Raw genomic sequence first — 13,725 nt, 5'->3', positions numbered from 1 at the left:
CTGCGCAGCGAAAGCGCTGCAAAGGCTTATTGTAATTATAGTGTTTATTAGGCCCAAGCAGCAAAAGTGCTGCGAAGACCCAATGTATTTGAAGGATTTCTCATTAGGCCTAATCAGCAAAAGCGCTCTGAAGGCCTGTTGTGATTGCAGTATTTCTTAATTATTACGCTAGAGCAGCTAAATGCTGCAAATCACTATTGTAATCGCAGGATTTTTTTCATAATTGTTATTTTTTTTTTATCTCTTTATGCCCACCCTGAATCCTAAAAAAAATCTTTTGGAGGTATGCTCTAAAATGTACAGGTAGTCTGTCATTTTGGGTCAGAGAGCAAATTTTGGCAATTTTTCACATATATACACCTCAATCAAACTCCTCCTAGAAATTTTGAGTTATTGGCCTCATTTTCGGTTAGTATGCAGTTAATGGATGAGTAGGCCTGTCACGATAACAAATTTTACTGAGCGACTAATTGTCTCAAAAATTATTGCGATAAATGATAATATTGTTTGAAGACCTTTTTACTCTGATTTAATGGAAATGACTTAATAATTGATTAATTGAATAAATGATTTCTTGCCAAAGATAGATACACTTTATTTTCAAAAGAACACTTAACACTGGAACTGATAAACAAAACAACCAAAAATAAAAATAAAATGGATTCTCAGTCTCCATTAACAAAAAACGCACTTGAAAAAAAAACTAAACAACATAAAGCCAAAGTGGAAATAAATACTGCATTCAACCAAAAGAGTGCAGATTATGAAGTCTGTATATCATGTTGCCCTTCAGTAATAATTAGATTTAAATAGAGAAGATGGGCACATCTGACTACCTGATGCAATAGTTCACACTACACGATTTTTTGCTCCTATTTTTCCCCTTACGACAATCTTAGAACGTTGGTCTTTCTAAGATTGTGTGGTGTATTACGGTAGATGTTCTGATCGTGTCTTCTGCGCTGGGCATTACACTAAGGAAATGAGGAAGGGGGGGTCAGTGGAGAGCACTGGAGTTGAGCCTTTTTTCATTCAGTGTCATTAACAGAAAGAGAAAAAGGTCGGAAGAGACGATAATGCCGATAATTAAAATGACGTCGATAGTTTTAATTTATCGTACGATTAATTGATTTATCGTTTATCGCGACAGGCCTATGGACGAGGTATTAAAAGGTATCAAAATAGTGAGTTTTTGAGCACATTTAGGGGGCATGGCCATGCAGCATACTTGCCAAAGCAAACAAAATGCTATAACTTTCACATGCACAGGTCAAATTGCATCAAATTTGGCACGAGTCATCTAAGTTGGATGCCCGATGATTCTATGTGGTGTTGTTGCGCAACACCCCCCCCCTCCCTTCTCCTTTCTACTGTCTCACTCTCTGCTTCCTCTTCTGAGAGGGGAGATGTGCTACCAGCTCTCCTTCTAACGGGTTAATTGAGTTTCCTAAATCTGCTGGGATTTACCCTGCCCAGAACTGAAGTAAACTCTGTTTAAGCTGGTTTCGAGAAACGATTCGCCTGGTTTCTGACGGCCAACATCCAGGTGTCCCACCCTTCTTCCCCCTGTGAATTAGCCAGACTGAGCAGCCTACAGCCAACTAGTTTCACAGAGCACACCTGTTAACGGTCGCTCGTTCTCTATTTTACAACTTGCATTTGTTATTGAACCAGGTAGGTTTTAGTGACTCGGGCGAGTCCCAAGGATGACGTTTTAAATTTGGGCTACCAGCAACCTAAAAACATTTTAAACTTTTTCCTCTCCAGAATCAAACATCACAGCTATTTTACAACCATCAAAGAACTTTAAGGTGACTCATTAACTGAATGTCCACAACATCTTTTAGATTTTCTTTATGCTAAATATTTTATTAATAAGGCAGTTTTGCAAGGGTCAGTACAGCTTAATTCAGTAGCAGAAATAATCAAATAAGTAAAATCAATCATCTAGTCTGTCTTTCCCTACTGCTGATACTAAGAACTAAAAAAAAGGGAACCTTTGAGAGAGACGGACGGAGTTTGACGTTTCGAACCCCAGACCTGGCTTGATGATGAAGAAGGTGCTGCAGCAGGAGGAAGATGTTGATCGGCGAAGGCAGGAATCTCTGTAGGTTGAAGATGAAGAAGGTGCTGCAGCAGGAGGAAGATGTTGATCGGCGAAGGCAGGAATCTCTGTGATGATTGAAGATGAAGAAGGTGCTGCAGCAGGAGGAAGATGTTGATCGGCGAAGGCAGGGATCTCCGCAGGTCTGATGAGCCTCCTCTCCGCATGGATGGTGAGGTCACACAGGATGTGGTGCCGGCAGGAAAAAAGGCACCAGTTCTTCTTCTTTGTCTTTGCCTTTGTCTTCATCTTTGTCTTTGGGGTCTGAACCCAGCCGATGAGAGAAGTGCGATTCGAAGCCACATGTTGCAGGGCTGACGGGTTGGTCCTCATGGCAGGACAGTCTTCGGCTCCGTGGCCCCGGCTCTTCTTCAGCTGCAGAGTTCTTTGTCCATCTCTTGGCTCGAAGCTGCCCGGAGGATCCAACGAACGGTTCCTCTTTTGCACTCACCTTTTATAGGGTTTCTGACTGCTCAGACAGATGATCTCATATCCATCACTGTCTTACAGACATTTCCTGATGTCTGTGCTAATGTCAGGGTTGCTCAACCTCCTATGTCCATTGCCTGCACAACCTTTTACCTAAATAAGGCGTTGATCATCTCTGCTCTCCTGTTAGTTCCTTGCCTTTCACCTTTCACCTACTCTCTACCTCCAACATATCAGTGATGTTTAATTGCAGTTACACCTTTTACACCATTTCAAGTTCAATGTCAAAATCACATTTATATCACATTTATTTTCTTTAGCTTCTCTGATTTAGCATTCATTTATAATTTTATAACCATAACTTATATCACATTTATTTTCTTCAGCTTCTCTGATTTATCATTCATTTATGATTTTATAACCATAACTTATTAATTATCCTTATTATAATCCTAATGTGAGTTATTACAGATGTTTTTCTGAAAAGAAACCAAGAATAATCCATGATTCTAATTATTTAATACCAAAGTTACAGTTACTTGTTTTTCTTGTAAGTGTTCCCACAAATGTACGTGTAAATATTATTACAAGTAAACCAATATTAATATAAGTATTTTACTTTGAATCTTATCAAATTACTCAAAATGTTTAGATTTAATTCTTTAAAACTTTCATGCTTTAAAATAAGAAATAGTCTCAGCTATTTTTATAAATCTGCAGGCTGGAAACTTCCTCTTTTTCCAGGAAACCTGCTTTTCCTGTTTAATGACTCTCTCTGTCTGACTATGATTTCTTATGATTAGATAGAAAAAAGTAGAATTAAAGCAAAGTTTGCATGAGACAAAAACAACACACACAACCAGATTTATTTTATTGACACCTAAGTCTACTGCTGGGCCTTGATGTCACTTGAGTGATTCATTTTAAAGATAACTTTATTTATTATTACTGTTAAACTAAAATCTCCAGCATGGGGAAGTGGGATGAGCTCGGATTTTCTTGACAGTGGTCACATTATCTAAGCCCTGCTCCCTCAGAATATTAAATCACTTTTTGACCTAATCAAGATGATTTTGTGTCAGAAGACCGATAACAAGTTGTACTCACTGGCTTTAAATCACAAAGAGGTTTCTCTGGAGGATGTTCCCATGGTGGCATAGTGAAGTCACAAGTCATGCAGTTGACATACCTTTGGCTCGAAATTCTATATATTCCAGCCTAGCTGCACCAAACTCACAAACCCAAACCAATATTTGGTGGGCGTGGCCTAATTCATCCATAGCACCCCTTAAAATATTGAAAAAATTAGCCCCAAGCCATACTTTGACTGAGAATTATGTAATTTGGTATACATGTGTATCTTGTAAGGATGAACCAAAAAGTCTCTTGGCTCCATGATCCAAACTCAACAAGGAGTTGGCCATTTTTGATCAAAGTCACCATTTTGACTCTTTTACACAAAATGGGAGAACATACAGACTTGAGGCATTGAAGGTGAAAACTTATTAAACTAATTTTCCTACATCAAATCATATGGGTGTGGCCAAGCCTCAAAACATCGAGGTGGAATAGCTTTCACACACAAGCTCCCATCTGCATCAAACTTTCTTTGTATCATAACAGACCAGAGCTCATCACATTCATGTGGTCAGTTGGTGACATTACTTTAGTCCCACACCCTTTCAACACAAATTGTGGTAAAGTTTCCTTTTCAACGGACTGTTGGGATAAAAAAATAAAAAAAGACATCGGGCCCACGTCTGTTTATGGGTCCACACCAAATTCACCCATATTTTTCTCAGAGCACATCATTTTTGTTGCCAGGTCAAAAAATAATTGCGTGCATTTTTCTTTTTTTTCTCTGTTCGTCCAAAAGCCAGCCATGCAAAGAAGGCAAGGTAGGCAAAATATTTTGAACAACTCATACATCAGGCTCATGGAGTTATTTTCGGGAAGCCACGGAGAAATTGATTTTTGTAAAAATTGTCTCTTTATGTTTGTCTTATCTTCAATATTGATGGCTACTTTTTACTTTTGCATTTGGTTTTCAGTCTCTGTTGGCTGTTGAAATTCATTTTTGTTTGTTAAATCTATCCATCCATCCATCATCTGCCTGTCCGTCCATCCATCCATCCATCCATCCATCCATTTTCTTCCGCTTATCCGAGGTTGTGTCGCGGGGGTAGCAGCTTAAGAAGGGAGGCCCAGACTTCCCTCTCCCCAGCCACTTGTTCCTGCTCCTCCGGGGGAATGCAAAGGCGTTCCCAGGCCAGCCGAGAAACATAGTCCCTCCGGCGTGTCCTGGGTCTTCCCCGGGGCCTCCTCCCGGTGGGACGTGCCTGGAACACCTCACCGGGGAGGCATCCAGGAGGCATCCTAACCAGATGCCTGAGGCACCTCAACTGGCTCCTCTCGCCGTGAAGGGGCAGCGACTCTACTCTGAGTCCCTCCCAGATGACCGAGCTTCTCACCCTTTCTCTAAGGGAGAGCCCAGACACCCCACGGAGAAAACCCATTTCGGACGCTTCGGTCATGACCCATAGCTCATGACTATAGATGAGGGTGGGAACGTAGATCGACCGGTAAATCGAGAGCTTCACTTTTTGGCTCAGCTCTCTCTTCACCACGATGGACCAGTACAGCGCCCGCTTGATGGCAGACGCTGCACCAATCCGCCTGTCTATCTCCCGCTCCCTTCTTCTCTCATTCGTGAACAAGATGCTGAGATACTTGAACTCCTCCACTTGGGGCAGGATACCCCACCCCCGACCCGGAGAACGCTCTCCACAAAAAGCAGAGATGCGATCCTAAGGCCATCAAAACAGATCACCTCAACGCCTTGGCTGCGCCTAGAAATTCTGTCCATGAAAGTAATAAACAGAATTGGTCATAGGAGTAACTTCCTAAAGGACCGGTGTGGACATGTCCCCACCAACTCTGGCATGAAGGGGACAGTCCCCACCAATATCTCCTGCACCTTTTTTTCTTTATGTGCCTGCATCTATGTAACTCAGCAGTAGCTGCACGCTGCATTAACAGCGCCTCTACGATTTTTAAAATTCCTGTGGAAAACGTAAATGGCAAGTCCGCTCAGTGATCTAGTGGATCGGACATCACGTGACTTACTGTGCGTGCCGTGGCAGTGCACCACATGCGCTGTTGCTTTGCATTGAGTCAGGAATATTGGTGGTCAGGCAAATGATTCAATTACGCAAAGAATCTGAGAAGGGGACGCAAAGTTTTGATATTAACCCTCACTTTGTGTGAGTTCAATAAAATCCATATGCATTATCTGGAATGGATAAGAGGGTTTTGGGAAATTTCCTCTTCTTGGTCTCATGTTTCCTTGAGGATTGTGTTTAACACAGACTGGACATGCAGTACAATTTTTTAAAGTAAGAATTTAATCTATATGTGGTAAAATGCTGTTGTATTATTGTTATCATCCCTCCTGTTGACACATGGCATGGCCTATGTGTCACAATTGCTCCTGCTTTAAAAATAGATTTTGGTAGAACAGGTTTGTTGTTGACATTATAAATGTTTTCATTGTTCATAGTTGCACCTTTTGTTACCCACATTTGTTTTTCTGCTTTTGGAGCATTATCCTGCATGTCTTTCAGCACTGCTTTGTCTATTATTTTTGGCTCTTCAGTCTGTGCTGAGAAATTGTCTCTGCCATTCTTTCCTGTTGCAGCTTCTTTTGCCACAGTATCAGCTAGTCTGTTGCCATTTGAGATGTCATCCTTTCCTGCAGTGTGTGCTGCGCACTTACAAACTGCTAGCTTAGCTGGCAGATGTATGGCTTGCAGGAGATTTTAAAGTAAGGATTCAATGGGTTTTCCTGTAAATGTTATCATTCCTCGATGTTTCCACTGTTTTGCAAAATAGAATAGTGTTGAGAACACGTACTGGCTGTCAGTGTAGATGGACAGGTGTCTGTCCTGAGCTAGTTCACATGCCCTTGTTAAAGCTACTAATTCTGCTGCCTGTGCCGAGTGGGTGCTTGACAGTCTTTGAACTTCTATTATTTTGTCAGGTAAATTAACAACAGAGTAACCCGTCTGATTGTTTCCTGTAGGGTCTTTTGAACATGACCCATCAATGAACCAAACTTCTCCAGTTGCCAAGGGGGTGTCTTGTAGGTCTGGTCTAGGAATTTGTAAATGTTCATTAGCTTCTAGAAAACTGTGTGGAGTTTTATCATCAGGTAATAGAAGTATTGTTGCTTTTATCACAATGTGTGGTTGAGACAAAAGTGTTGCTGTGTAAGATAGGTGTCTTGCTGGTGAGCAAATTCATTTTACTTTGTAATATAATGATCCATGATCCTTGAAATAAATTTTGTTAAATCCAATATGGCTGACAGACAAACAAGCATGCCAACCGACTCTTTCCCTCCGTCTACTGTTGACGACTCTTGCTGGTAAAAAAAATATTGTGACATCAGATAACCATTAAAGAACATCCAAGCAGTTGATTCTGTGCCAAGGGTTCAGTCTGCTAGACTTGTACAGTGATTCCTGGTAATGGTAAAAAAAAAAAAAGCTATCAGCAAAGAGAAGCTTCTCTTTAGCTGCTCTCTGAGGGAAGGAATTCACCAGACCTGACAGACCCTTTCCCTGATCTGATCCTGGATACTGGATTTGCAAAGGCAGTGGTCTTCTGGATCTGTCCATATATGACAATGCAGTCTATGTAGAATCCTGGAAAACAGAGTTAGAAGCATGTAGGCTGACAGACTGGGAGGACAAACCCCCAGTGGAGGACCCTCTACAAGCCTCCAATAAAGAAACAAACTTGTGACCTACATGGTGCTATCGTTACGAACATGTTTTTATCAGCCATTAGTCCAGGAGTTTTAAATGAATGTCCTTTCTGTGGTCTGTCTTGGAACGTTTTTCATATTTGTATTGATTGTAAGAAGCATAAGTTTTTTAGTTTATTGAGGAGTGTTTTTTTTAGCCTTTTTAGTGTAATTTTTACCAGTTCTATTTTTATTTATTTTGATATTTTATTTAGGTATAACAAAGCTAACAAACCAAAGTACCAGATTTAAATCTTCTAATTGCTAAAGCTAAAATGGCTTTTTATTTGTCTCGCAAGGACAGACTCCAGGCTGTATTTCAGCTCGAAACTGTGGCTCTGTGGAGGTGCAACGTCATGGCCAGGCTGAGACTGGAGTTTTGCTTCCACAGAGCCACTGGGGACATGGAAGATTTCCTGCAGTTATGGGGCTTCAAAGAATGAAAAATTTAAATGCGTCTGAATACTTTACATACCCACTGTATCTGATTGGTTAAGAGATTCAATGTAAATTGTAGGGCAACATCAATTAGAGACCTTGGGAATATTTACACCAATATCAGTGCAGGGGTGTACCAATTTATCGGCCAGCTGATTTATTGGTGCCAATTTCCTTAATTTTGGGAGATCGGTGATCGGCCGATTTTTACATATAAAGCCGATCTTATCCACCGATCTTATCTAGCTTGGCAAAGGTCTAAGAATAAACCACTGTCCTCTTTAGCTGTCCGGTGAGAAAGGTTTGACTGACAGACCAGCCCACCAAGTTATGTCTGCATGTTTACAATTAACAGTAGAGACCCCCCTGTTGCCAGTTCAACAACTTTCTTGCTATATTGAGCAACATTTTAGACAAAAAAACTTGGTAAGCCAGACTAAGATGATTTAGACATGTACAGAAGAGGGATAATGAGTACATCGGTAGAAGAATGCCAAGGATGGAACTGTCAGGTAGGAGGCCTAAAGGAAGACCAAAGAGGAGATTCATGGATGGAGTCAAACAGGACATAAAGGTAGCTGGTGTGAAAGAAGAAGATGTGGAAGATAAATTTAGGTGGAGACAGATGACTAGGAGAGACTCCTAAAGGAAAAAGCAAAGAGGAAAAGAAGTTTCTAAATCGCTGCTAATGGCTTAGAATCAACATTTCAAGACCCCTCACTTGTTTTGGTTCTAGTCTACGCTGCATCCGCAGAATCAGAACCAGACATGGAGAAGCAGCATTCAGTTGTTATGCTCACTAATCTGAAACAAACTTCCAGAAAACTCCAAAAATCAAATGCGGTCAAGGCTAAAACCTATCTGTTTAGAATTGCCCTAAATTAATATTCACTGAGACATAAATTTTATTCTGTATTCCAGCTTTTCATTACGTTACGTTTTATGTCACTGCAATGTGATGATTTTTGTTTTTGCTTCATGCTTTTACAGTGTAAAGTACTTGCAATGTTTTGCTGAAATTTCCTATGCATACCAAATTCATGAGGTAAAATTAGTATGCAACATAGGTTCATTACATAAAATCCATCCAAATTTTGCTGCAGTTTGTGCTTGAAATGTGATGAGATATGAATAATTTAGTGTTATTTATATCTTTTTAATGAGACACTGGCATTAATTAATTAATTTTTTCTTTTTTACTTCAGTGCTTTGCCCTGATAATGACTTCTGGCCAAATGTGGAACCATATCAGAGGACCACCATATGCACACAAGAACCCCAACACCGGACAAGTGGTGAGAATAAAAAAAAAAAAAAATCCCTAAAAAATAATAAAACATACTGTTTAGTAACAACTCTAAAAAATGAGATTAAGAGTGGCATAGTATATTCTTGTGCTGGTTAATTGCATTCTTGTTGAATTTTGGTTGCAATGAAATCTTCATTATGCATTTCACCATTGGTTTGAATGCGTATTCTCCACTCCTATCTTTAGCCTTTGGCATTAGCACCCCTCACATTAGATGGCATAAATACACGAGGAAAATATAATTATATGAACATTGTTGATGAAAGCAAGTTCAGCTGTTCACCCTACTTGGTACAGATGTTCAAGACCACCTTGAGGACATACAGTATCTTTAATATTTATCTTGATTATTAAGGTTGTGGTTTTCGTTATCCCACACTTCACCTCTGAACATATTGAAAATTAAATATGTGGTTGGGGAAATCAAGGATCACAAAAGAAATTGGGGAAATTTTGCTAAATTCAACCAACTAAGTGGCAGCGTTGTAACAAGAAGTGTACTTTCATTTCTTGAACAACTGCTAGATATAGACAATTTCTCTTTTCCACTATCTTCCTTGAACATGTTTGATATGACTTTTGAAAAACAGATCAATAGAAAACTTGCATAATATGTGAAACCTATTTTTGTTAACTCCTCTCAAGGCTAAAGACCAATTGAAGCAAAACATGATGTGGTAGGACTGGAGGAATAGTTAAGCAAACGATGTGGACAGATTTCCAAAAAATCTGTTTTTTAAAATTATGTGAATAATGTCTTTTTTGCACACGAAAAAGTTTGAGCGTATCGTCAGCACTGTTTAAGATTAAGATGTTAATAGTTTTTATAACAGTTATGTCTAAGGTCAAGTTAAAGGTGCAGTATGTAACTTTTATAAAGAATATGTTTTTACATATTTGTTAAAAAGGTCCCCTGCTTGTCGGCATCTAGCTTATCTCACTACTTTAAAGCAGACTGGACCAGCTCTCCGTTCAAAGGGTCCAAACCTCCTGAGTCTGATGAGCCTATCCCAAGCAGGCCTGCTTAAGCTGGTGTTGAGGAGAATACGTCAGCCTCTAAGTGCCTTGCATCCGAACGTCAAACCCTGCTTCAGCTGATGGCCTGGCCAGACTGAGTAGCCAGCAGCTAACCAAACCTCCCAGCCACATCGGTTAATAGCAGTTTCTCCTCTTATATGACTTCCACTTGGAATTGGGGTGAATTGTTTTAGAAATCTGTAAAGAATAGACTTCAGAAATTTTGTTTACCTTTTTGGTCAAAGCAACCAATAAGAACCTCTGACAGTTTTGTTGAGCACAGTCTTTACCAGTGAGGAACTCTTAAAGGTGACAATCTCAATAATCAAATTTCTTCAACTTCCAGTAAGATTTTCATTACTTTAATTGGCAGAGCTTATCAAGTACAGCACAGTAAGAAATCCAACAAATCAGAAAAAAGTTGATAAGTTGCAAAAGTCATCCAACCATGTTTCATTAACTTTCCCAAAAACTGTGGCTCAGTGAACTTTTTGAATGTAATAAATTTGCGAGAGAGAGAAGTTCATATCACACGGGTTGTTCCATTTGTTCTTTGAGTGAAAAACATGGTAAAAATCCAATTTTCCCCAATGGGCTGATGTAGCCCCAAAAATCAAATAAAAAAATTCTTCAACTTGTTCTTGACAAAACCTGTGAAATTCTTGGATCCAACAAAAAGAAGAAAAAAAAACCCATTATGAAGCAGCAGTCTTGAGAGTAAATCCAAGTTCTGAAACCTCAACCTTTTTCTCATGGGTTGGCTTCATCTGGTCTGGTTGAGGCTCAGTTCCTCTCTCAAAACCCCGAAGGTCTTCAAAATCTTTTCTCCCAATGTGAACACGAAGATTGTCCACAAGACACTACCCTAATCGTAGTGAGTGCTTCTGCTTTATACTTTTTTGGGAGATGGCTACATGACTTTTTGCACAAATCCTTAAAATCACACCTTTTTACTGGAAAATTCCTCTCTTTTTTTCCTGTTGAAACAACTTCTTTTCTCACACCATATCTTGAAGGTGACTGAAGGTGACTGAATCGGTATTAACCTTACCGATTAATACATTTTATGCACTTGCAGTCAAAACATTGTTTAAATGATAAAGACTTACTTTGTACACAGTGATGTCGGACCACTTTTTTCAGTAACAAGTTATCGAACGCGTTGATTTTTCAAATCCAGTAATCAGATAAAAGTTACTTATCCAAATCACTGTTCGTTACTTTACGTTACTATTTTCTTTTGTGTTATTAATGTTATTGTGCGTCTACGGAGCGACTTCCGTTTTTGTGCAACAGTATCAGCAGGGACAGAAATGTAAACAATGGAGGGAGGAGAGAGATGTGCATTTTGTTGCTGGAAAAACGTGAACTATTTTGAGTTTTGCCAAGTCCAATTGCTATAAGTAGCTTTGGGCTTGTTTTTTTCTAAAGTCGCTTGTAACCTAAAGCGTAGGTTGCACTTTTTTTAGCTTGTTTTTTAACTTGAAGTTACTTATTTGAGCTTGGAAATAAGCAGAGATGCATAATAAATCTCAGAATTTGTCTGACATCTGGTTAGTTTTAGTCAGGCCTTTCAGGTCCATCTATTCCCGGATGATCCGTCCTGTTGTGTCATTGTTAATGTCAAGGTAATATATTTGCTGTGAATGACATCGAGCTTCGTGTAGCGTGAAAACAGGCGCGAATAAACGTGTCCGTAACGTTGTGCAACTAAACGCCATTATAGTCATTAATATTAAGGTAAGTGTCACAAATCTGTACAGCAGGCCATTTGAGTTGTGGAGCGCTGTGAGCTTCGCTCTGACAGCAAACGCAGGGCTGTTATGCAGAACCTGGACGCTGGAGCAGGGGAGGAGGAGAGTGTTCTAAAATCCTATTTAGAGTTTTCCAGACAATAGTGAACCACACAAAAATTACTAAAGTTTTTTTTTTTTTGTACTGTTGTACCATTAAACAATTTCCCCTTCAGTTCAACCTTATAAGTGGAGATACAAAGTTGATGTTACCATTATAAAATAACTTGCAATTAAGTATTTACAATGCTCAATGTAACTTTCACAGGTGGCAGAGCGTTGTTGTTAGTAGTTGATGAAAGTGACTAAAATAGTTACTTTTAATATAACTTACTTTCCAAATCAAGTAATCAGTGATCTAACTAAGTTACTTTTTCAAGGAGTAATCAGTAATACAATTAAAGTTACTTTTTCAAAGTAACTATGCCATCACTGTACATCACATTACTTTCCATTTATTGACATCGTTCAATATTATAATTGATATTTGTAGCATTCAGTTCTCCAGTTATCAAAAATTATCCTCCTGCTTACAATTTTAACTTGTCAATTATATAATCCATACAGCTTAGATAAACTTCCTATCATTATAACTTTGGCTTACAACCTCTTGTGATTAGGCATAGAAATGAAAAGATTAAGGCATTTTTCATAACATAAAAGACCGTAGCACCCTCATGATTTGTACTAAAGTCCTATCCTGTTGGTTTTAGATATTTCCTTGTATTAATAGTTCCAGGTTAATTTCTATAAGCCTGATCATGAACTGGTTCCGCAAACTAGCCTTTGTCTAAAAAGACTTAGAAATAACTGTCTCTGTTAAATCTGTCAGTTTTGTCAGTTTTTATAATTCTTGTTGGTGAGTCAACATGGCTGACGTGGTTGACGTGGCTGCAGCGCGCTCTTCCGGATCTCTGGCGTTTTCTAGAGCTCACTTAAAACCACGCATATATAAAACTATTGAGGATAAAATTATCGTAGAGGATGAATTTTTACACTTTCTTTCTATCAAACTAAAGACTCTAAGCCAGGATGAGATTGTGTTGATAGCCGTCAACACTTTTGACTCAGACTGGATAGAAACGTCAAAGAAGACGCTGTATGAGTTCTGCACTTCTTCTCAGCGTAACATCTCGTATAAAGGAGCACAAAAGGATATCAACAATGTGAAGGCCTGCCTCAAAGTGCTAAATGAATGCGGGGATAAAATTCCCAGATTTGTGTCCCATTACTTAGACGAGTTGCCTCCGGTGACTTTTACCAACATGGATGTCTGCGGCTTGCTACGCAAAATGGAACAGCTCCACGTTGCAGTGTCTGCCATGAAGCAAACACTTCAAGCTCAGGCTGAAGTAAGTGAAGATCTCCACGATGTTACGGCGGATCTGCGAAGCCGGGTGTCTGCTCTTGAACAACGCACCGATCAAGGATCTGTACTGGTGAAGGAGAAGGGTGCGGCGGACATGGATCTGAACATTGCCCTGGATATGGAACACCGTCCTCAAGTTCTGGAGGGGGTTTCGCTATCAATTGTAAAGGGAGATACTCCTGCGTTGTGTACCGGAGAATCTACGCCATCTCCGGGATCTCCTAAGTGGAGCCAGGTTGTGAAACGGCACCACCGACAGCCCAAAGATCCCTCGGTTGTGAAGACGACGACTCGCTCTGGCCCTTCACTGGGACGCAGGAAAGCTGGCCAAACTATTGTTGGTACTGGGGCCGCAGGGAACATCAAAATGGTGAAAACCAAACTGGTGAGTGTTTTTGCCTCTAAATTCTCACCTGACTTGGATGCGGAAACACTATGTGTTTATCTTAAAACCAAACT

At 39.7% G+C, this 13,725-nt stretch overlaps 1 protein-coding gene across 2 annotated transcripts in view; it reads left to right on the top strand.

The window, feature by feature from the left end:
* The window catches only part of LOC116714317 (magnesium transporter protein 1), a 44,980-nt gene that overhangs the window by 6,325 nt on the left and 24,930 nt on the right, over positions 1-13,725 (top strand). For both annotated transcript variants that reach the window (XM_032554809.1, XM_032554808.1), the window contains exon 6: positions 8,984-9,073. In XM_032554809.1, coding sequence (XP_032410700.1) covers positions 8,984-9,073 — 90 coding nt within the window. The remainder of the gene's footprint in view (positions 1-8,983; positions 9,074-13,725) is intronic.

Source organism: Xiphophorus hellerii, chromosome 23 (assembly GCF_003331165.1).
Source record: "Xiphophorus hellerii strain 12219 chromosome 23, Xiphophorus_hellerii-4.1, whole genome shotgun sequence".
In the NCBI taxonomy this organism is placed as follows: Eukaryota; Metazoa; Chordata; class Actinopteri; order Cyprinodontiformes; family Poeciliidae; genus Xiphophorus; species Xiphophorus hellerii.
This window is presented reverse-complemented; position numbering and strand designations above follow the sequence as displayed.